Genomic DNA, 23,314 nt, shown 5'->3' with positions numbered 1-23,314 from the left:
TAGTTGATGAATATTGTTTGGTGTTTTTTGTAAAATGACATTGTTGTAATGATAACAGTGGTTAATATTTTCTTATTAGAATGGAATGACAACAATGGTATTGTAATGACCTTTTATTATTAGAATGAAATGGTAACAATGGTCGTTGATTTTGTAAATGATATTTTCTTATTACAATGGAATGGTAACCATGGTCGATAACATTCAATCCACATTGCAAAATATAACACATCAACATAAAAAACACATTCATTAATTTCTTCCATAATTGTAACATTGTCAAATGCATACATGTGTCATGCGACATCAACAACATCAAAAGTCTCTCGAGTAGCTACATTATCATGGATAATGTCCTTGAAATGTTGAATGCGACGCACATATGCATCATCCCAGTCCACAGCGCAAGGGTGACGGTATTTTCTCCAATTAGTGGCAATAGGAGGAACTGGATGGCCTGGCTGCAACAAAACCTGCACCAAATATCAATTGACTTAGTGGTCATACCTCATAACTTCTTCTACATGCATAAACGCAATTGATAAGTTTCTGTTATACCTGCACGAAATGATTTCCGTTGACAAACCCAATGGCAATCTCACGTCTATCAAGTTGAGGTACTGGCACGGTTCTAAGAGGTAAAAAGGTGAGACATTGCTGTAAAGACAAGTGGTATAACACAAGATTGTAGCACGATGCAACAAGATGGCCCATGTCTGGCATAGTCATCCAATGTGAGTATCCAGGACTGTCTTCAAAGTATGACAATATGCTTGTCAATTCTTCAAACCTTTCATAGGACCCATAAAGTGTAATGTATTCCTCTTTGTGTGTGTGCAGCTCACCCAATAGGTCACGCCTAACCTGAGCCCAATCATCTTCTGTATGACCAATTGAAGCAGCTATAGCCCTGAAACCACAATTCCCATCTGCAGCTACATCCTTGACAAACTTAATATATGGTTTTAACCCAGTAGGGAAAGCATCAACATATGCACCAGGTTTCACTGTTCTAGTAATGTATGCCTTCCCTTTCGGGTTCACCTTCTCATTTCCCTTAACAGGTCGCTTCTTCTTGGTTTGCAGAGTAGAAGCTAATGTAGTGATTTGAGTGTCCCTAGGTGAGAAGGAATCATGTCCAGATTGCACTAACTCAAATGCACACGGGTCACGACGGGTAGAAACATTGATCTTCTTATGATCCCGAGGACGTGTTTTGGGCTTCACCTCCGGCTCAACAAGAAAAGTGCTTTCCGGATATACAATCTCTTTCAACTTCTTCAAAAGCTCCAATCGCATGGTTCTATCACTTTCATTAAACTTGTTGACAAACAACTCTACTTCTGCATGACAAGTCACCTCTGTTTCCTCTTCTTTCTTGCATATGGAGATATGAAGTTGCCTCCACTGTGAGTGTATGGTAGCAAGTGGTATAGGACGATCTTGTCTGATGTAGTCAGCAATCTCATGGGCGCAAGGTAAACCATGAGTGTGGCGAAGGACGCATCCACAAGCTTCAACATCAATACCAATGGAATTGGCTCTCTTACTCTCGACAAACAAATACTCCAATGCAGAGATAGACACATTCCCCCGTAGCTCCCTGAATTGAGAAGGTTTAAATTGATGTTGCACAACAGTTAGACTTTTCTCAAATGAAGCCTTGATATCAGTGTGTTGCAACTCAAGCAGACTGTGTATTTTCTCAAATGATGCCTGAAATGAGACTTGACATGAACCCAATTGTCTTTTAAGTTTTGCATGTGCACTCTCAGCCCTGTTCAATTAAATGTAAGTCAAGTTAAAATCAAGTACATGGCAGTTATTAATAACATATTCAACAAAAGTAATGTTACCGGTTCGTTGTAACATTGCCACAATGCATACACGTGTCTGTCCATGCCGCCACAAATTTGTCCTTGTAAGGAACCAACCAAGTATCCATGACATATTTGACTGCATCAGGATAACTACTGAATTCCTTAAGTAATGATTTAAGACGCTCCTCGTATTGAATTTCAGAAGATGAATACACTACAGAGTTCCACTCATGGTTGAACTTCTCCCATTTTTGCTGTGTCTCAAACATTTTCTTGCATTTCGTCAACACATTCTTACTGATATGCCAACGACATAATAAATGTCTGGCACTCGGGAATATCTTCTGTATGGCATTCATCAAGGCTAGCTCTCTGTCAGTAACAATAACTGTTGGCACAACAAACCCATCCATGACATCACGTAATGTGGCTAACACCCACGCATAGTTATCGACCCTCTCATACTGTAAGTATGCAAAAGCTACAGAGAATGTCATTTCAGTTGATGTCACTCCCACAATTTCAAGAAGAGGAAGCCGATATCTGTTGGTTTTATATGTGCAATCCATAATTAATATACGTGGGAAAGACCGAAATAAGTCCAAGCTGGTAGGATGTGCCCAAAACAAGTCAATCACAGTCATCGTGGACTCTTCAGACCGATGGCGCTCAATGTAATTATACTTGGCCAATTCACCCAATAAGTGTTGCATCTGTGATCTTCCAGCTCTCTGTACCACCCTGTTTCGATGGCGTACATTGTAAATGGTTTTAAGTGTGCTTACATTGAGGGCATCTCGCTGTTTCAAGGTTACTAGGATTTCTTTTGGCCGAACCATGCTCTTTGACATATCCATTAACAATGCTTTCTCATCCTTGGATAGCCTCCCCGCATATGAATGTCCCTCGAGGTGCTCCGCAGGTGGATGATTATGCAATCCGCATACTACAGTCAATGTCCATTCATCATATGTGGTAAACCTGTGAGCCCTCATATCAAAAGGACAACTACACTTCTTCGTACCAGTTATTCTTGATGTATTGTTGCCATCATGTTTTAACTTCTTTGTTGCTCTATATTGGCCACTCCTCTCACAAACAAGATACATCCTGGGTCTTTTTTTCCCTCCACCATAGTCTGATGTTTTGATTACAATGACCAAACCATTTCTCTTTCCAACTTCACGTACCCAGTTGAGCAATTCATCATTACTTTTGAATACCTACAAAGTTAAATAAATATTATCAAACATTTACATTTGGTGAGCAATTCAAAACATAATCGTTATAATTTCGTAGACTGAACCTGTTCAGTTGTGAAATGAGTGGTGTAATCTAACACAAAATTCGCGCAAACCTGACTCCCTTGAGTTGACAAATATTCCTGCATGTTTTGTATAACATTACAAATTTTTAATGGCATTATAAAGATTAATTTGCAATTTGAAACTGTAAATTTGGTATGCAGTTTGCAAATTTGGAATATAAAATGGAAAAAAAAAAATTTACTTCATTCGGAAGTAGTTGTCCGAATGTTTTTCCAAATTTCGGAAGTAGAATGTTGTATAAGTTAACATTTTTCGGACAACAACTTCCGAATTTATATATATGTTTCGGACAACAACTTCCGAAATTTATCAATTTATTCGGACATCAACTTCCGAAAATACATAATTATTTCGGTAGTACATTTCCGAACAAAATAACAAAATTTGGCACTGGTTATCCGAACGACGCTGCGAAAAAAAAAAAAATTAAACTCACATTTCCTTCGCTCTGCTTCACATGAATACTTATTTGCTGATTTTCAGAAGACAAATCCTCCATCACAAATAAGTAATGAAGAATGAGGAAGGAAGAATGAGGAAGACAGCTTGTGGAAGGAGTGTGGAGCTTGTGCAAGGAGTGTACACTAATGAAGAATGGAGTAACTTTGGAGCTCTGGTATGGAGTAACGTCTGCGTGTGTGTGGATCATTTAGCAAAATGAGGAAGCAGAGGCATTGCAACGTCTGTGTGTGTATTGAGAGGATGTGTGTTTATTTGAATTGTGTGAGATGTCTATAATGGTAATTTTATTTAGGGATAAAATTGTAATAAAAATAAAATTCATTAAGTGTGTGCAAAGAGTGGAATTGGTGTGTGCAAATAGAGGCTCCAGGAGAAGAGTCATAAAGCCTGTGTTTGGGAAGTAGGTTTTAGGGGCTTCTTTTTTTTTCTTTTTAAATAGTCATAAAAAAATAAAATAAATTTTTTAATCAAATAAGATAAAATATCACATCTAATTTATAATTATTATATTTTTTTTTCACAAAAAAAATTAAAAATCCTTCCTAAACCAAGTTTTATCCCCAAGTTAAAATAGTTTAAAAAGTCAAAAAATTAACTTACTTTCCAAACGAAACCAAAATATGGTAACATATCATTTTCGAATAATGTTATATAATTGAATTCAAAAAAACAAAAGAATAATGTTATATAATTTATCAATTCATGACGTGATATAATTTAAAATATTTTGATATTTATAATTTATATAATTAGTATATTAATTAATATTTTAATATTTATAATTTGTATAATTAGTATACTAATTGATAGATATATATATATATATATATAACACTACCATATCATTTCAAACTTTAGAGTGTATACTCATAATTTCATCCTAAAATGTCATGAGATACATCAAACAAAATCAATCATGATTTTGATTCAAAACAGTAAAGTTTGGCTTAGTTTTTAAAATAAATTTTGAATAAAAAAATAAAAAAAAATATTATTTGATTAACAAATTTTTAGAATACAATTCAAAATTCAATTTTTTTTCTCCTCTCTCCTTCCATTTTTTTATTATTTAATAAATCAATCAATCACTTTTTCTCTATCCTCTCTCATCTCTCATTCTCTCACATTCTACACATCAATCAATTAAATTTTCTCTCATATATATCTATTCAACTAAAAATAATAAAAAAAATTACAAATCATCTTAAAATTATTTTCAAAACTCATAATCAAATAAATTTTCAACTTTCAAAACTCTTTTTAACAATTTATCTTTTAAAATACAATTCAAAAACTAGACAATGGAGCCTTAGTTTTCTTACTATGTGCATCATTTTAGAGAATTGGGGTGTTGTTGTGAGTAAAGCACAGTGGGCACTGTTGTGCACTCGTAAGGTGTATTTAGAGTTTTATTTCGATAATTTAAAATATTCATTTTTTAGAATATATTGTATAAAACATACTTGTAAAAAATCAAATTGACTTTATATTATTAACCATTTTATCAAAACATATTTATATTTTAGTTTTATATTTAAAATAACACTTATTGTTCATTTTTTTTTATGCAAATGTGCTTTGATGAACGATTTTAATTTTTTGTAGGGATATTCTACACGATACATTCCAAAAAATGAACGGTTCAAATTATCAAAATAACACTTGAAGTGCGCCTTAAAGCGTACATATCAAGGACCCAATTTCCTTTTTTAGGGGTGCACGCTGTATTTATTTTAAAAAAGAGTGCATGGTGTAAATTTAAGGAATATTTGGTAGTTGGCTAAAATAATAGAAGGTCAATACAAAAAATTAACTTTATTATCATTACTTTTTTGCATGCCTTTTGTATATTAAAAAAAAAATAAAAGTACAATTCACAAACGAATCATTAAAATTAATGAGACGTGTGTCATTCATTAATTTAATTTATGAATAAATTTTCAAAATACGTCACGTTGTTTTCACATACAATTTTAAAATTTACTTATAAAGATGTTGCAACTTAAAAATTATTTTGTAAAATACACTTGTTTGGTTTGAGATTTAAATGCATTGACTAAAAGTTAAATTTCACATAATTTATCAACAATGTACCAGAAGAGAGCATATATTTATCAATAATGTACTAAAAGACAGCATGTAGTTTTTGTACAAGAGATGTGAGAGAGGGCCAATTTCCCTCTTTGTGCCGTTTTGAACATTTTAGTCCCATTTTATGGTGTACTTTTATCTTTATTCCTAAAGTAGGGTAAAACGGTTTTTCTAATGCCGTTTTCAAAAACCGGTTTTCATAAAACCGTATTCATCGATTAAAATAATAATAAAATTTGAAAATAGAAAAAAGCCGTTTTTGATTAAGATTTTAATTATTCTGAATTAATTAAAAACGGTTTTCGTAAAACCGTTTTCCCATTAATTTTTTTTTTAATTTATATTTTCAACATAAATATTTTTTGTTCTAAATTTTTTTTAATGAAAACCGGTTTTAGAAAAGCCGGTTTCAACATTAATTTTTTTTTATTTATATTTTCAACATAAATACTTTTTGTTCAAAATTTTTTTTTCATGAAAATCGGTTTTAAAAAAGCCGTTTTTTAACATTAATTTTTTATTTATTTATATTTTCAACATAAATATTTTTTGTTCAAATTTTTTTTTTCATGAAAATCGGTTTTAGAAAAGCCGTTTTTCAACATTAAATTTTTTTTAATTTATATTTTCAAGATAAATATTTTTTGTTCAAAATTTTTTTTTAATAAAAACCGGTTTTAGAAAAGCCGTTTTTACATTAATTTTTTTAAAATAAATATGTTATGACCAAAAATATTTTTTAATAAAAAACGGTTTTAGAAAAATCGTTTTTCACATTAATTTTTAATTTTTTAAAATTTATATTTTCAACTTAAATATGAAAACTACCAATTTTTTTTTAATAAAAAGTGGTTTTAAAATATAAAGTTTTTACATTAATTTTTTTAAATTTATATTTTCAACATAAATATTTTTTGACGGCAAATATTTTTAATAAAAGATGGTTTTAGAAATTTGGTAGTTTTCATATTTAAGTTGAAAATATAAATTTAAAAAAAATTAAAAATTAATGTGAAAAACGATTTTTCTAAAACCGTTTTTTATTAAAAAATTTTTTGGTCATAACATATTTATTTAAAAAAAATTAATGTAAAAACGGCTTTTCTAAAACCGGTTTTCATTAAAAAAAAATTTAGAACAAAAAATATTTATGTTGAAAATATAAATTTTAAAAAAAATTAATGGGAAAACGGTTTTACGAAAACCGTTTTTAATTAATTCAGAATAATTAAAATTTTAATCAAAAACGGCTTTAGAAAAGCCGGTTTCTATTTTCCAATTTTATTATTATTTTAATCAATGAATACGATTTTGTGAAAGCCGGTTTCTGAAAAACGGCATTAGAAAAACCGTTTTACCCTACTTTGGGAATAAAGATAAAGTACACCCTAAAATGGGACTAAAATGTTCAAAACGGCACAAAGAGGGAAATTGGCCGTGAGAGAGGGCAGAGAAAGGGAGCAGAGTGAGACTAAATTTGGATCGTTAAAGTGCTTAACGGGTAGTGGCAGTTTTAGTAGTAGACGGTAGGAAAGTCAGTACCAGATGTTAACGATGACGTTGTGGTGGCTGGCTCGGACGATGACGGATTTGATGTCCATGGTAGTAGATCTAAGATTGGTAATGACAAATATGAGATCACACTTCTTAAATCCAAGATTGCGATAAGAGGAATAATAAAAGAGGGCTTTATCGATAAGGCTAAGTTTGACATAATATAAAAAAATTAAAAAGTTACTATCCTATTTAAATCATATCATCTTATTTAAATCATATCACATCTCTATCACATTACTTCAAACTCAACCTATATTTCATAAAAAGTCAAAAAGGACACTTATTTAGATCATCCCAAACAATCCTTAAATTTGATAAAATTATTTTTATTACAGAAGTAATCATAACAGCCGTGCTACCGACCCCAGCTTGGGACACCCCTAGTAACCCCCAGTGGCAAGTGGTACACTGTCAGTGACTGGAATCCAAAAAAAGAAATATATATTATTTTTTGACCAATCACCAATGACCCAGCACCCCCACTGGGGTCTAAGTCATTTTTCCAACAACTAAATAGCATAAAATCTACTTCTAAAAAAATTGACACTTCAGTTACGAGTTCGACTACTCTAGGCTTGTGATGAAGAATATATTACTTTTCTATTAATAATGATGATATCATTTTCAATGTAATTTAATTTAAACGAATCAAGTACAAGAATGAATATTCTAATTAACGATTATTTCATGCCTTCCTTGTTTAGTAAAAGAATAAAGCTTTGGACCTCCAGTTGGAGTACTGGGGTCCCTTCCCATTGGTCCAAAAAAACAGTTTTTTTTTTTATTTTTTTTGAGTTTTCAACCAACCCCAGGCCGACACGTGGCACTGGGGGGTCACCCCCAGTGGGGGTCTGTAGCATTACTGTTAGTAAAAACACTATATATATTAAGAAATTAAAAAGAATGATAAATTAGAGATGGAGTAGGGAAATTTTGTTAAGAATTTTATAAAACTAGAACCCTTGGCTTCATTGCAAGTTTAAATTTATCATGACAAAAAACTTCTAAATTCAATATTGGAATTAATATCTAAATTATCAAATCCTAAATTTGAACATGAATAATGCCAAATCCTTTCTTCTACAAACACAATCTAAAACACTTCATTGCATAAGGAACTTTTCTGCTCTTTGGAAAAAGAAAAATGCTATCTATACATAAAATTTATACAAAAAGTATCACAAGACTAATGTAAAAATTATGTGTGGGTGTTTTGATTTGAGGTGCCTAGCCTACATTGAGCCACATCATTTATGTATAGAAATTATGTGTTTCCTACTAATGTCTCCACAAAACTAGCATCGACTAAAAAAACAAGTCCCTAATGTAAAAAAATCCGTATTCAATAAAATAATAATAATAATAATAAATCAAATATTTTTATCTATAATAATGAATGTACACAATCCAATTAAAACAAGCAACTCAATTATGGGGGCAAAGATAAAGAATGTGTATAATAATGAAAAGTTAAAATAAAAGAAATAAATAAATGAATAAAATAAAAATAAAGAACAAAATAAAACAAGTTAAGCAAACAAAATAATACTGGTCACAAAATGCAAATCCACCGGGCATTATTTTCATATGCTACCACCTCTGCCAGGAGTAGTTAAACATCTGTTAATAACCTGGTTATTGATTGCTGATAGATGACTGGTTGTGATTGGCTGAATATACATACCCATCAACTGATCGTTACCTTGATGTATGCCACTTGGAACTAGTTGGGAGTGTGTGACAACCACTTGAGTAACCTGCATTGGTAGAGGACTATTGTCTGCTGGCTGAACTTCTTGTTGAGTATCCACACCAATCTGAACTTGGTTATGGAAGTCAAGTATGGAGGCTACAAATTTGCTTAGTTTTTCAAACCTAGGGTGGCTTGCCATTAACTTTGGTAGTTGGTTGTTGGCAAGAAAAGGTTGAGTTTGGCTCTTCCGTTTGTGTATAAAATGGGAAGAGGTGAACTGAGTTAGTTCATCAGAAAGAGAAAGACAGAACAGAGAGTGTAATATGTGAGTGAGAGTGCTATAGAGAGAGAGTGAGGTGTGAGGGTTGTAAACTCCCTCCGAGAAAAATTCTATAGTGGATATCTCTCCCGTGGACGTAAGCTATTGCCGAACCACGTAAAGTTCTTGTCTATTTTCTGTGTGTGATTGATTTGTGAGTGGTCTTAATCTTAGCAAATGGTATCAGAGCCTCGTTGGTCAATTTTTAAAAAAACAGGGTGTGTTTTTTAGAATTTCCCAGAAATCAAGTTACTTGAAATTCACTTTTGAGCATACAGGAAGGAAGCTCTCGACGAGAGGAGTCCAAAACTGCAAAACAGAGGCAAAGATGAAGCTTCACGCGCCCTCACGCGCTTCCTAAAAAAAACGCATGAACACCAGTCTCAAGCACGCGCCCCATATACCGTTTACAGTACGGGCACGTTATCTTAGTCTCAGGCACACGCCTGATGCACGGCGGAAGGAAGAAGGAAAGTGCACTACGTTTCAGCGCCACGTCAGCGACACGTCAATGGCCAAGTCAGTGCCATGTGTTGCCACATCATCGCCATGTGTCAGCCATGCCAACTCCACGTGTCAGCCACGTTAGTGCCGCATGTCAACCACGTCATCATATCGGCTGACCAGTCAACCCGCCGGTTTAACCCGACCCGACCTAACCTGACTCAACCCATAGGTAGAGGGCTATCCGGTGCTACACGGCTAAGGTACATTTGCAGATCTAAACCATCAAACTTACTTTGGCTAGATCTGAGCCATTTGAAGTCCGATTTTGGTGATCCAATAGTGGTTTCCAACTATTTGGAGTATTCCAGAGAAAATTGTACGGTCAGATTTTTGAATCAGAGTTTCTGTAAAAAGTAAGAAGACGATGGAGGAATCCACATCAACTTAAGGATCGATGATAAAGTTAAATCCTTCCAATTATGCAATCTGGAAGCCGCGGATGGAAGACATCCTATATTATAAAGATCTGTTTGACCATATTGCTCTAAAAGGGGTTAAACCGGAAGAAGTAAAGGATAAAGACTAGATAAAGATGAACCAGAAGACTGTCAGTTATATCAAACAATGGACAGACCACAGTGTGTTCCACCATGTCGCTTAGGAGACAAATGCATATGTCTTTTGGACAATGTTAGAAGAAATGTACCAGTCAAAGACCATTCGAAACAAAGCCTTGGTAATGAGAAGGCTTATAAATCTGAAGTTGAAGAATGGTGTGTCTGTCACCGAGCACACCAATGAATTCAAGAATCTGGTGAATCAACTTGCAACTGTCAAGATGTCCTTGGATGATGAAATACAAGTCGTTCTACTGCTTAGTTCTTTACCGGACAACTAGGAGACATTGGCGGTTTCTCTCACAGATGCCATGTACAATGAAGAGACAAGGATGAAAGACATGGGAGGTAATCAGTCCCATGCTCTTGTCACAAAAGATAGAGGCAGAGACAGAGGAAGAAGCAAGAGTAGAGGCAGATGGAACAACATGAGTAAATCTAGAGACAATAAAAGTTAAGGTAACTCTAGCTTCACTTGCTTTCATTGTGGCTAGGAAGGTTACATAAAGAGGAACTGTCCAAGCCGGAAAGATAAAGGCCAAAACAGTAAGTCAAAGGGAGATGAGAACACGACAGCTACAACAACTGATGAAATACTTCTTGTAGTTGGTGAAGAGGAGGATTGCTTTTATGTGGCTGACCACAGCTGCACAAAGTGGGTGATTGACACAGATGCATTTTATTACGCCACTTCCTACAGAGAACTCTTTAGCTTGTACAACATTGGAGATTTTGGCACTGTTCGAATGGGAAATTCTAGCTACTCGAAGATTGTGGGCATTAAAGACATTAGTATTCAGACTAATGTCAGACATAAGATGGTTCTAAAAAATGTGAGGCTTGTTCTAGATTTGCGTTTCAATCTTATCTTCGTAAGCGCCTTGGACCAATAAGCCTATGCAAGTATATTTGGAAATGGCCATTGGAAGCTGACAGGAGGAGCTTTGACAATCGCCAAAGGAGAGATGTCTTCAACACTGTATAAGACTCAAATGAAGATCTGTCTAGGAAGTCTTAATGCAGCAGAAGACAATGAGTCACCAGATTTATGGCATAGAAGACTGGCTCACATGAGTGAGAAGAGATTGTATCTGTTGACAAAGCAATCCAAGATACCTTTATCCAAAATGAGTGCCTTGAAGCCGTGTGATCATTGTCTTTATGGCAAGTAACATCGAGTATCATTCAGTTCAACGAGCAAGAGGAAAACAAAAGTGCTCAGTATGGTATATTCGGATGTTTGTGCCCAATCGAAGTGGAGTCACTTGGTGGCCGCAAGTATTTTCTGACTTTTATTGATGATGCATCAAGGAAATTGTGGATGTATTTCCTAAAGACGAAGGATAAGGTATTCCAGCACTTTCAGGAGTTCCATGCAATGGTGGAAAGAGAGACTAGGAAGAAGTTGAAGTGTCTTCGCACAAATAATGGTGGCGAGTACACTTCCAATGCTTTTGAAGCATATTGTGCGAGCAGAAGTATCTGACATGAGACAACAGTTCCTGGTACCCCACAACACAATGGTATGGTAAAGAGGATGAACCACACTATTATTGAAAGAGTCAGATGCATGCTCAGAATGGCAAAGTTGCCAAAGTCATTCTGGGCCGAACTCGCATGTACAGCCTGTTATTTCATCAACAAGTCGCTTTCAATCCTGTTGAATTTTACAATACTTCAGGAAGTCTGGTCCAGAAGAAAGATATCAAATTCTTACTTGAGAGTCTTCGGGTGTAAGGCGTTCACACACATCTCCAAGGAAAATAAACAGAAGCTTGATGACAAGTCCACTCCATGTATATTTATGGGCTATTCCGATGCAACATTTGGGTACAAGTTGTGGGATCCAGTGAACAAGAAAATGTTCAGGAGCAGAGATATTGTGTTCTAGGAAGACCAGACAATAGCAGATTTTGAGAAGTTTGCAAAGTCTAGAGATGTCATCACTCCAGACTTATTCCCATCTCCCGAGCCATCACAAAATGCTAGATGTGATGATATGTAACAAGAAGTGCCAGGGTTACAAGATCCTATGCTAGAAATTGAGGATCAGGAGGAAAGAGATGAAGACCTGGATGAAGAGGGTGTTGAGCAGGTAGAGCAACCCTCTCAACCAGAGGCAACTGGGTCTCAGTTGAGGAGATCTAGAAGAGCTGCCATGCCATCAACCAAATATCTCGCTTCTTAGTATATTCTTATTATTGATGAGGAGGAGCTTGAGAGTTTTTCAAAAGCAAAGAGTCATACAGAAAAAGATTGTTGGATACAAGCCATGAAGGAGGAGATGAGTTCCTTGTAGAAGAACTACACTTATGAGCTTGTTTCACTTCCAAAGGGCATGAAGGCATTCAAAAACAAATGGGTGTACAAATTGGAGAAAGATGGCAACGGTAAAATATTGCAGCATAAAGCTCGCTTGGTAGTCAAAGGTGGTTTTGGATAGAAGAAGGGAATTGATTTTGATGAGATCTTCTTTCCAGTTGTGAAGATGACTTCCATTCGAGTAGCTCTGGGATTAGCAACTCGCTTGAATTTGGAGGTAGAACAGATGGATGTGAAAACTGCCTTTCTCCCTAGTGATTTGGAGAAAGAGATCTACATGGAGTTACCAGAAGGATTTGAAGTTAAAGGAAAACATAACCTAGTCTGCAAACTGAAAAAGAGTCTCGATGGCCTAAAGTAGGCGTTGAGACAATGGTATAAGAAGTTTGATTCATTCCTAGTGGATCACAAGTACACAAGAACGGTAGCAGACCAGTGTGTATATTTCTGAAGGTTTTCAGATAAAAACTTCACCATCCTACTGTTGTATGTTGATGATATGCTGATCATTGGACGAGATACTGCTATGATCAACAAGTTGAAAAATGACTTGTCGCAGTATTTTGACATGAAGAATTTAGGCCCAGCACAACAGATTTTGGGCATGAAGATTGTTCGTGACAGGAAAGCCAAGAAGATATGGTTGTCACAGGAGAAATATGTTGAAGGGTGATTGAACGGTTCAACATAAAAGATGCCAAGCCAGTCAGCACACCACTGGCCAACCATTTCAAGGTGACAAAGCGTTCATGTCCCACGACCAGCTTTGAAAGGAAAGAAATTGAGGCAATCCCCTATTCCTCTGCAATAGGAAGTTTAATGTATGCAATGGTGTGTACCCGGCCAGATATAGCTCACGCAGTTGGTGTTGTGAGCAGATTTCTTTCCAATCTAGGGAAAGAGTATTGTGAAGCAGTCAAGTGGATTTTGAGGTACCTTAAGGGTACATCTAAAATGTGTTTGTGCTTTGGAGGAGCTAAACCAATTTTGAAAGGCTATACTAATTCAGATATAGCAAGCGGTCTTGATGGTAAGAAATCTACATCAGGATTTCTATTTACTTTTGCAGGGGGAGCTGTGTCTTGGATTTACCCCCCCAAAAAAAAAGAGCTGTGTCTTGGCAGTCCAAGCTGCAGAAGTGTGTTGCTTTATCCACAACTGAGGCAAAGTATATTGTCGCAGCGGAAGTTGGAAAAGAAATGTTGTGGCTAAAGCAATTTCTCCAAGAACTGGGACTAAAGCAGGAAAAGTTCACGGTACATTGTGATAGCCAGAGTGCCATAGACCTGAGCAAGAATTCTATGTATCATTCTCACACAAAAGCACATTGATATTCGGTATCATTGGATACGTGAAGTGACGGAGAAGCAGTTATTGGAACTGGTCAAGATCCACATAAATAAGGATCTAGCCGACATGCATACAAAGGTATTGCTGGGATGGACTTCCAGTAAGGATTCTACTCCTCATAGGTGTAGAGGGAGAGAATTGTTGAGTATCCACACCAATGTGAACTTGGCTATGGAAGTCAAGTATGAAGGCTACAAACTTGCTGAAGTTTTTCAAACCTAGGATGGCTTGCCATTAACTTTGGTAGTTGGTTGTTGGCAAGTAGAGGTTAAGTTTGGCTCTTCTGTTTGTGAATAAAATGGGAAGAGATGAACTGAGTTAGTTCATTAGAAAAAGAAAGACAGAGCAGAGAATGTAATCTGTGAGTGAGAGTGCTATAGAGAAAGAGTGATGTGTGAGTGTTGTAAACTCCCTCCGGGAAAAATTCTATAGTGGATATCTCTTCCGTGGACATAGGCTATTGTCGAACCATGTAAAGTTTTTGTCTCTTTTCTGTGTGTGATTGATTTCTGAGTGGTCTTTATCCTAACACTTCCTACAGTGGTGGTGGTAGTGAACTACCGCTCTGAGCACCTGTGGAACGTTGCACAATGTAAAATGATAAAAGAGTAATTCCTGTACATTTACATTCTCTACAAGGTACTTGCCCATAGCTCTGCTAAATTACTGTCAGTCAGATTCACGAAAATCTTGTGAAGATATATAATTCGTGAATTTTTACAAGAATGACTAACAAGCTTAGGGGTTAAAATGGTTCAAATCCTAACTGCCCGCCTACAAGTACATGATTATGTTCAACCAAAACCTAGAGCATTTAACAAATGGGTCATGAGGCCTCCAAACCCAAGTGCCAAACTCTTAAACCAGAAGTAGGACTAGAAGCGAGAGCGAGAGCATCAATTTGTAAAATGTCTAAGACTGAGGGAGTCTCCAGAGCGTCTATACGTTCATATATGTATGCACATTTTATGTGTAAGATGTTTTCTAATAATTTTATATAGCTTTACATTTGTGTAACTCAGGTACAAAAGTAACACGTCAACAAACCATTGTTAGAAACAAAAAATTCCAGCTGCATGGCAAGTAAACATTAGTCAAAACAAAATTCATGAATTTCCCAAGACAAATCTACAAATTTGGGGCGATTCCACTCCCAATTCATATATTCGCGAATAACAGCGCAACGTGGCCTCCGACCCACGCAAGTTAGGCAACTTAGCTCCAAACACAATCCTATTAAAATCACATGAACCCCAACCGAGGAATGTAGGATTATAGGCCGTATCCCATTTTCATCAATATGATATGATTAATGAATGACTCATGGAAAAGGGGCGAAGTGTTAGTAAATAAAAACTTTAAGGGTACACAGTGTAATAATGCCTAACTTGTGGAGCTCGGTGTATTTTTTTTAAACCTTAAAGGAGGTTAGTGTAATTTATCCTAAAATAATAGTACAAACTACTTTGTCTAAAACTAATAGCAAATATTTGTACTGATACAATATGTAATTGCAAGAAACCATAAAATTATTAAATAATAAAAGCTATATATGTTATTAATATCTATAGAAAGATATAGAAAAATAACCAATAGGCTAGTTAGCAGGACAAGAGAAGACCCCCCCCCCCCCCCAAAAAAAAAAAAAAGAAAAAAAAGAAAAAAAAAAGGGGGTTTGCTCGAGGCTCTAAACCAATTCCAATATTTATATCAGTCCAAAACGTCAAACCAATCCCTTAAAATTAGTAATACTGGGCACGTTGACGTTGCGGAAACTACTTGGGTTAGGGGAAAGTGCCCCTTTATGAGCAAGTCCTTTGAAGAAAAAAAAAAAGGTCCTTTAAAAAAAAAAGGGTCTTGCTTCTTTATTGAGAGATTTTGGCACTTTCAACAGTTAAAGTATTGGTCGCTAGTCATCTTTGCCCAAGTAACGTCCGACTCTGTTTGTACGTTTCTCTCCATCCGTTAAGTTAGTGGAAGGTTACTTGATCGACTTCGTGACTTAGATTTCAGAAAAAATTAAGTCGGAGAAACCCGAGCAGCAGCAAGCCGATTAGACATACATTCAAACATATGCATCTTTCAACTATTTTGCATATTCATGTACTAGAAATAGTGGGATATGTGAATAATTTGTTAAATTAAATATAATTAATTAAAATGAATAAAATTAATTCAATAATAATAATAATAATAATAATTATAATAATAATTATTATTAATAATAGATTTTGATTAGAATAATGACCTTTTTGACCACAGTTATAACAGGTAATATCTTTATTAGATTTAGATTTTGGATGTGATTTAGATTTATAATGTATCTTTTTGGGTTTAGTATAAAATTTATTATTTGATTTGGATAGTGAATAATTCTTTTTGTATTTATTAGAATATTTGTAAGATGATTTAGAGTCCGGATTCTCGGCCGCCCTTTCCGGCGGCCGTTCCATCAGCCCCCCAAAACGACGTCGTTTTGGGGGTTTTTTTGATTTTTTTTTTTTTTTTCTTTCTTCTTCTTCGTTGCAAAACAGAACCAGAGGGAGGGGAGGGGAGGGGAGGGAGAGAGAGAGAGGGAGGGGAGGGGAAGGAGAGAGAGAGGAAGGGAGAAGAAGAGGGAGCACAGGACTGGAGGGGGCCTAAATCACCGGGGGAGGAGGAGGAGGAGGCGGAGGCGGGCCGGACGCGGAGGCGACGGCAGATCGGGCGACGATCGACGGCTGGCGAGCTCGACGGCTGGCGAGCTCGACGACCTGCGACGGTGAGCTCGACGACCTGCGGACCCCAAAATCCGGCGAGCTCCCCTCCCCTCCCCTCCCCTCCGGCGGCCTCCCCTCCCCTCCCCTCTGCTCTGCTCTGGTTCTGCGAAAAAAAAAAAAAAAACGAAAAACCCCCCAAAACGACGTCGTTTTGGGGGGGCTGTTGGGAACTGCCGCCCAAAAGGGCGGCCGAGGATCCAAATTCGATGATTTATGTTTATGTTTGGAATATTTGTGTGATTTTCTACGGGAAGGGAGCAACATGTGGTAAACCATATTGTTCACAGAAATTTCCTAATTTATATTTAGTCTTGTGTTTATCTTTATTAGCTTTTTAACTAAGTTTAAGATCAATACACATTTTTAATCATTCTCTTTGAATAGTGCTAATTATATCACCATATGTTAAATTATCATATTCAATAACTACGAACATCTCTAATTTTGTGAGCAAATAAACTAGGTAATCCATTAATGAATTTTTCTTTCCAAAATGATTTAGTACAGTCTTCTCTTAACATAACTCTTGAGGTAAAAACATCTTTATAATTATTATTATTATTATAAGATCAGAGCCACAGGAGAATCAAATGAAATGAAAAATAAAAATAAAAATGGAAGGCCAAAAACAATCCTGACGGTAGATTCAATCAAATTCTTTGCTACCAATACAACAAGAAAGTTTCTTCTGGAATTTTTCCAGATACAACAATTGTTCTGAAGTCTGGAGTCTTCAGGTGTGGAAGCATTTGGTTGTATATATTTATCAAAATTGGTCTACATTTTGTCATTCACTAAAACATGTTAGATCTACATTAAATTTTTGATAAGTGAACCAAAATAGAAGATCTATGGAAAAGCAAAAATAGACTTCACAGTTAACTGAAAAAGTAAAATTAGACCTCACAGTGAATTCCCAACTCTTGGTAGCATGCACTGCTTGCTTACAACAGAGTTTGAAACTTTCTTTTTTTTTTTAAACCGCAAAAATCCATAGATTCCCCAGTTGCTCACATGATGCACCATTGACGACAAAGGTTGCAAATAAGTCTTGAACTTTATATAATCACCTTTATTTCTTGAGAGAATTTTTAATTAGAAGTAAATGTCCTTGATGCCAAATTAAAGTCTTAGCAACTTTTTTTTTACAACTCTACTTTGTCGACAGATATAAGATGAAACCTAACAGGAAAATCTAACAAATAACCTCTGGAGATTTGGTAAAGGAGAAGATTTTTGTTGAAACTTCCAAATACTTCTAAGTCGTGTTTGGATGGGAAACCCGTCTTTCTTTTCTTTTTCTTTCTCCTTCACAAATCCAAGATTCAAACATAGTTTTAAAACAAACTTGAACCGATAGTAATCTGCATGAGTTATTCCATTATCGACAACCAAAAGAAACAAAATATAAATTATTCTCTAGGCCTAAAATAAGCAAAATATTTCAATAATTGGAAGTACTAAAGCATATTGCAGATGCAAGAAAAGAGGAAAAAAGAAAATAAACAAAAAGTAGTACACAAACAGCACAACTAATTACAGTTTTGGTTCAGAGGTTATAAGTTCCTTCAAGTTTTTTGTCACAATAGTTGAATGCACACACATAAAGAGTTTTTTGTCATAATAGTGTCATTAGTCGAGTCACCCCTTCTTTGACATAGCTGCAAGCCTAGTGTACATCCTTGCCATAGACTGGTATCCTCGGATATCGCCAGAGCGCAGAAGATTGCCTGTGCAAAAAGATCAAGAGCAAACCCTTAGCACGACAAATGCAAGCATGCAAACACCTCAAAGTTATACAAGCTGCGTAAATGGGAACAAAAATCAAAAGCGAACGTTTAAATAAGGAGATAGAACTTGAGGCGGATGTTCATCATCATCCCCATTCTAACATTTCAATCTTTTGTAACCTAGAGCATCTCCAATGGTTCACTTACTGAAACTCTAGCTATTGCTATTTGCTCTATTTTCTTACTTTAATCACAACTATTGAATTGTGATTTTCTATCTTTAATCATAACCAATTACTTATCACCATCTCTCTCTCCCTCTCTCTTCTCTCTCTATATATTTGATGGGTTGGTAATTTTACCTATAGAGCTATTCCTTGTGTCAAATATAACGCAAAGGAATAGCAATGCTACATTATAACAGTGCTTTTACCTCACCATTAGACAGGTGATTTTGGGACTTCTTGTTATTCTTTAGCAATAGCAAGACTTTTACCCAACCATTAGAGAAGCTCTCAGCAGCAATCAAATACATTTTCATGATTTCCAGCTGAATAAGGTTTCACCTAATAAGTAAAAACACAACAACAATTAACATCATCACCATTATGAGGTATTGCATGCATTGTAGCATGAGGCAGGAGTACGACAAAGTATGAATTAACCTAGCAACTACTTTCCCGCTATCATAAACAAAGCGAAGCTTAATAGGAGCCTGAGCTCAGAGAATAGAACAAACTTGACATCACAAAACCAGAAATTGCAATCTCTAAAATTCAAGACAAATGCAATTTCTACTGTACTTCACTTCGAAAAGTCCATTTTTCAACATGTACTAATTCCAATGTTTTGTCGTTCAGTTACCACCCTTGCACTCATCCACACAGCATAATTTATCATAAACCTATGTTATATGAACTTGGGCATGAGTATCAGGTATGGGTGCATGCCCAAGCGTTATACCTTCATAAATTTAAATTTTTAAGATATTGGGATACATATCCAATACAGAACATGAGTATGGGGACTCGTTACGGACACACATGTATTACATATTATATAATATTCTTAAATAAGATGTTGTAAATTATGTAGAAATGTACTTCAAATTGAATAAGATTTAGAACGATTGTGGAATTTTTATCTCTCATCTATATTAGGTTATAAATGTTTCTTTTCTAGCAAATGTGAATTTCTTATTCTTCAAATAGTGAACAAATTGAAGGATCTAAGTGTCTAAATTAAGTAAGTATGTCAGACACATATTCCACACCCTTATCCTTGTCATATCCGTCCTTGTCATATCCGGTGGGCACGAGTACTTTGGAGGAAAATAGAAGAGTCCATGTAACATAGCTTCAAATCCTTGAAACGTTTTAGTCTATTGAGAAATGGCCCAGCAGATCTTCAACTGCATATATATATATATATATATAGAGAGAGAGAGAGAGAGAGAGAGAGAGAGAATACATTTTAAGCCTAAGTACCAAAAGGGCTCAAGGAATCTTGTTTGAAGGAGAGGAAAAAAAGACCAGGGGAATTTATTGTTGGGTCAAGTATCAGACTCAAGAAGCAACCAAATGGCACGTAATGTTTACCAACCATGATATTCGTTAGGATTTCTTTCAAGACGTTATTAAACTAGCAGTTTATACTAAGAGAAGTTCAATCAAGTTAAACTGTACCATTGAGATGGCCAACGGAACAATAATAACTATAGAAGCAACTTAAACAATAGGATTGATGGCAGAAACGAGGAGAAAAGGTTAGGATCGGATTTGTCCTACAAACAATTATGCACCAACATCAACATTACCTGAATCACAATTCAGTGGACTATCAGGTTCTGGATGGGCCATTAAAGCAATTATAGCCCTACAAACCGACTGGAGCGTCCAAGCTGGACTCCATGCATTCTTCAGGATATCAAGGCAAATCTCTCCTGTCTGCAAGGGGAAATATTAGAATAAAAATAACCAATCAATCATCTAACTGGTAGTGGTATTACATTCAGCATACAGATTTCAGTATGAACTTCTGGTTTTGTCATAAACAAGGTTCACAAGAAGGTAAGCCTAGCTCATTTTACCAACCAATAGGTCAAGTTAAAGTGCCAGCAAGCTTTGACTATGTTTTGAGATCCAAGAATGACAGGTTTACGAATCATCGATTGTCCAGATGACTAGTACAATCCAGTCATGATATGGTTGAAGCTCATAACTGAATCATAATGTCTTCCCTTTGTTAACCACATCAATTGTCCAGATAACTAGTATAACCCAGTCATGATTCAGCTACCCCGTATAAGACCAAATTTCAAAATGTCATTTATAAATGCTATATGATACATTTACGAGCACAACAGATCAACACGAACCACGACTCCCTTTTCTCATTCTCAGCATTAGAGAATGGATATCACAATGAAGAAGAACACATCAAAAAGATTATACAAAAGATTCATACCTTAAAATGCACATTGGGGTGAAATATTTTGGTTAAGAACCGGACTTGAGGAGGTTGCAGAGGATACTGCTCAGGGACAGAGAAAGCGAGCTGGAAAACACCACCCTCGAAAGGAGTTTCTGATGGTCCCTAGATAAAGAATAAAGTCAAGCAACAGCACAAAACAATGGACTGTCACCATCATCATTACAAAATCTACCTTGATAAGAGCAGTCCATTTAAATATATTGGAATCGTCACAAGCTAGTTGAATATCCGGGTCCGCTGCTTTCTCTCGCTGCACCTCTTTGTATTCCTTGAAAAGCCTTGCCCTTGATGCCTGCATTTAGCACAAAACCACAAGGTTTTTTACCCAGATGAAGTGAAAGCTGAGCACAATGCAACAACAAACTCAAGGAACATGGCCTCGTTTGGCAACTCACTATCTTAGCCTAAAAGTCAAAAACACTAAAAAGCCAATAACCTATACCCAAAAGTCAAATATTCCATTTTCTCTCTACTTTTTGCACATCTTTTCGTAAAAAACCAAAAAATCATTCCAAATAGACTATTTTTTTTTTATTTCATATTTTAGCCAAAAAATTAAAAAGTTAATAAAATAACATGTTCCCAAATGAGACCTTAGTGATGTATTTAGGTTAAATGCAGATTCCTTATGCTATATACAGTACCTAGAAAGTTATCAGTCATTTTCACATATTCACAAGCCTAGAAGATATAAAATTTTAAATAATTTCAGAGTAGAAGCTAAGTAGGGTTTTAGTTTGATTCTAATATAATAGACAATTAGGTTCAGATGAAGCCCGAGTCTCCATTGTTAAATTAATCACAATTATTCAATGGACTCATGTATGGATGCCGGGTACGGGTGGACATCTGAAGGTCAGACCCATAAAACCTAAAATGGTTATGCGGACTAGGGGAAAAAGAGTCATTTCTATATTTTGAATTTGTTATGTGAGAATAAACGGTATTCTATCTAAAATACAACGTCAAAAAGTATTTTACTCATTTTACAGCAATTATTCGATACGACAATATATGTTAAATATCCCACACTCAAGTCCTAAGTTTCAGGTGTCCGACACGAGTATTTGATTTATTTTGAAGTCATCATAAGCCTACTCTCAAGTGATGAATCAAGCAATCACCTCCTCAACTTTCAGTTGATCAATCACCTCCTCAAGAAACCAGTATGTTAGTAGTTTTTCCTTTCAATTTTCACAATCTAATCGAAATTTAAAAATTAAAAAAATAAAAACGATAATTCTTGTTTTGAAATAAGTAGAAACCCCAATTTCCCATACGAATACTCAGCCGAAAAATTAAATAGAACGGAACCTGCATTTTTTGATTGTTGCTTAATAATTCAGTACGCTAAAAAGCTCGGCGAAATCTGAAAGGCAATCAATATCTGCAAAGTTGAAGAAAAAATTAATTAAAACGTTAGATGGTTGTAAAATTCCAAAATTTTCCACCGTTTTCACCCTTGTTTCCCGGAAACCAAACAGAGCAGAATGTCTGAGCGGTCAATAAAAAAGAAGAATAGTTACAAAATTAAAATCTCACCTGCACCTGCAATTCCAGGAGTCAGATTTGAGGAGAGAGAGAAACCCTAGATCGATTCGATCGATGAATAAGCTAGCTACTGATGATGATGATGATGAGAGAGAGACGTCTGGAAATTAGATTCGGTGCGCGACAGTCTACCATACTGACGCAGCGCAACCCTATAAAGAGACCCTATGACGTCATATTATGTAAATAGTCGCTCTTTGTAGCGTTTGATTTAAGAATCCGGATCCTCGGCCGCCCTACCAGGCAGCCCCCAAAAACGACGTCGTTTTGAGAGTTTTTGAATTTTTTTTTTTTTCTTTTCTTCTTCTTCGTTCTGGCCGAAGAGAGAGAGGAAGGGAAGGGGAGGGTCGCCGTCGCAGGTCATCGCCTTGCCTCGCCTCGCCTCCGCCGTCGCGGGTCGTCCAGCGCCTCCGATCGTCGCCTCGCCTCCGCCTCCGGCCCGCCTCCGCCTCCTCCTCCTCCTCCCCCGGTGATTATGGCCCCCCTCCCCTCCCCTCCGGCCCACCGGCGGCTCCCCTCCCCTCCCCCTCTCTCTCTTCTTCCTCTCCCCTCCCCTCCCCTCGCCTCTGGTTCGGCCAGAACGAGGAAGAAGAAAGAAAAAAAAAAAAAAATCAAAAAACCCCCAAAACGACGTCGTTTTGGGGGGCTGTTGGGACGGCGGCCGAGAACGGCGGCCGAGAATCCGGACTCTTGATTTAAAACCCAAATTACGATTTAGATTTTAAAAAAAAATTTGAGCTCGCATTAAAATTTATAATTAAACTCTTTTCATATC

General features: G+C 36.1%; 2 protein-coding genes across 2 annotated transcripts; both read right to left on the bottom strand.

Moving 5' to 3' along the window:
* Positions 1-231: 231 nt before the first annotated feature.
* LOC114298553 (PKS-NRPS hybrid synthetase cheA) lies at positions 232-2,929 on the bottom strand. The gene is made up of 3 exons (XM_082880799.1): positions 1,857-2,929; positions 559-1,777; positions 232-473 (listed from the first exon to the last, which is right to left on the bottom strand). Exons 1-3 carry the CDS (start codon positions 2,927-2,929, stop codon positions 297-299), a joined length of 2,469 nt encoding a protein of 822 aa, XP_082736925.1. The 3' UTR covers positions 232-296.
* A 15,184-nt stretch (positions 2,930-18,113) lies between these two features.
* On the bottom strand, positions 18,114-22,708 carry LOC114310835 (protein PEROXIN-4). The gene is made up of 6 exons (XM_028256923.2): positions 22,531-22,708; positions 22,303-22,375; positions 21,161-21,280; positions 20,962-21,090; positions 20,312-20,441; positions 18,114-18,495 (listed from the first exon to the last, which is right to left on the bottom strand). The coding sequence occupies exons 2-6, from the start codon at positions 22,306-22,308 to the stop codon at positions 18,407-18,409; spliced, it is 474 nt and encodes a 157-aa protein (XP_028112724.1). The 5' UTR covers positions 22,309-22,375; positions 22,531-22,708; the 3' UTR covers positions 18,114-18,406.
* Between the last annotated feature and the right edge of the window lie 606 nt (positions 22,709-23,314).

This window comes from Camellia sinensis, chromosome 7 (assembly GCF_055761805.1).
Source record: "Camellia sinensis isolate YWXY chromosome 7, ASM5576180v1, whole genome shotgun sequence".
Taxonomy (NCBI): Eukaryota; Viridiplantae; Streptophyta; class Magnoliopsida; order Ericales; family Theaceae; genus Camellia; species Camellia sinensis.
The sequence above is the reverse complement of the archived record's forward strand: the minus strand, read 5'-3'. Positions and strand labels throughout refer to the sequence as shown.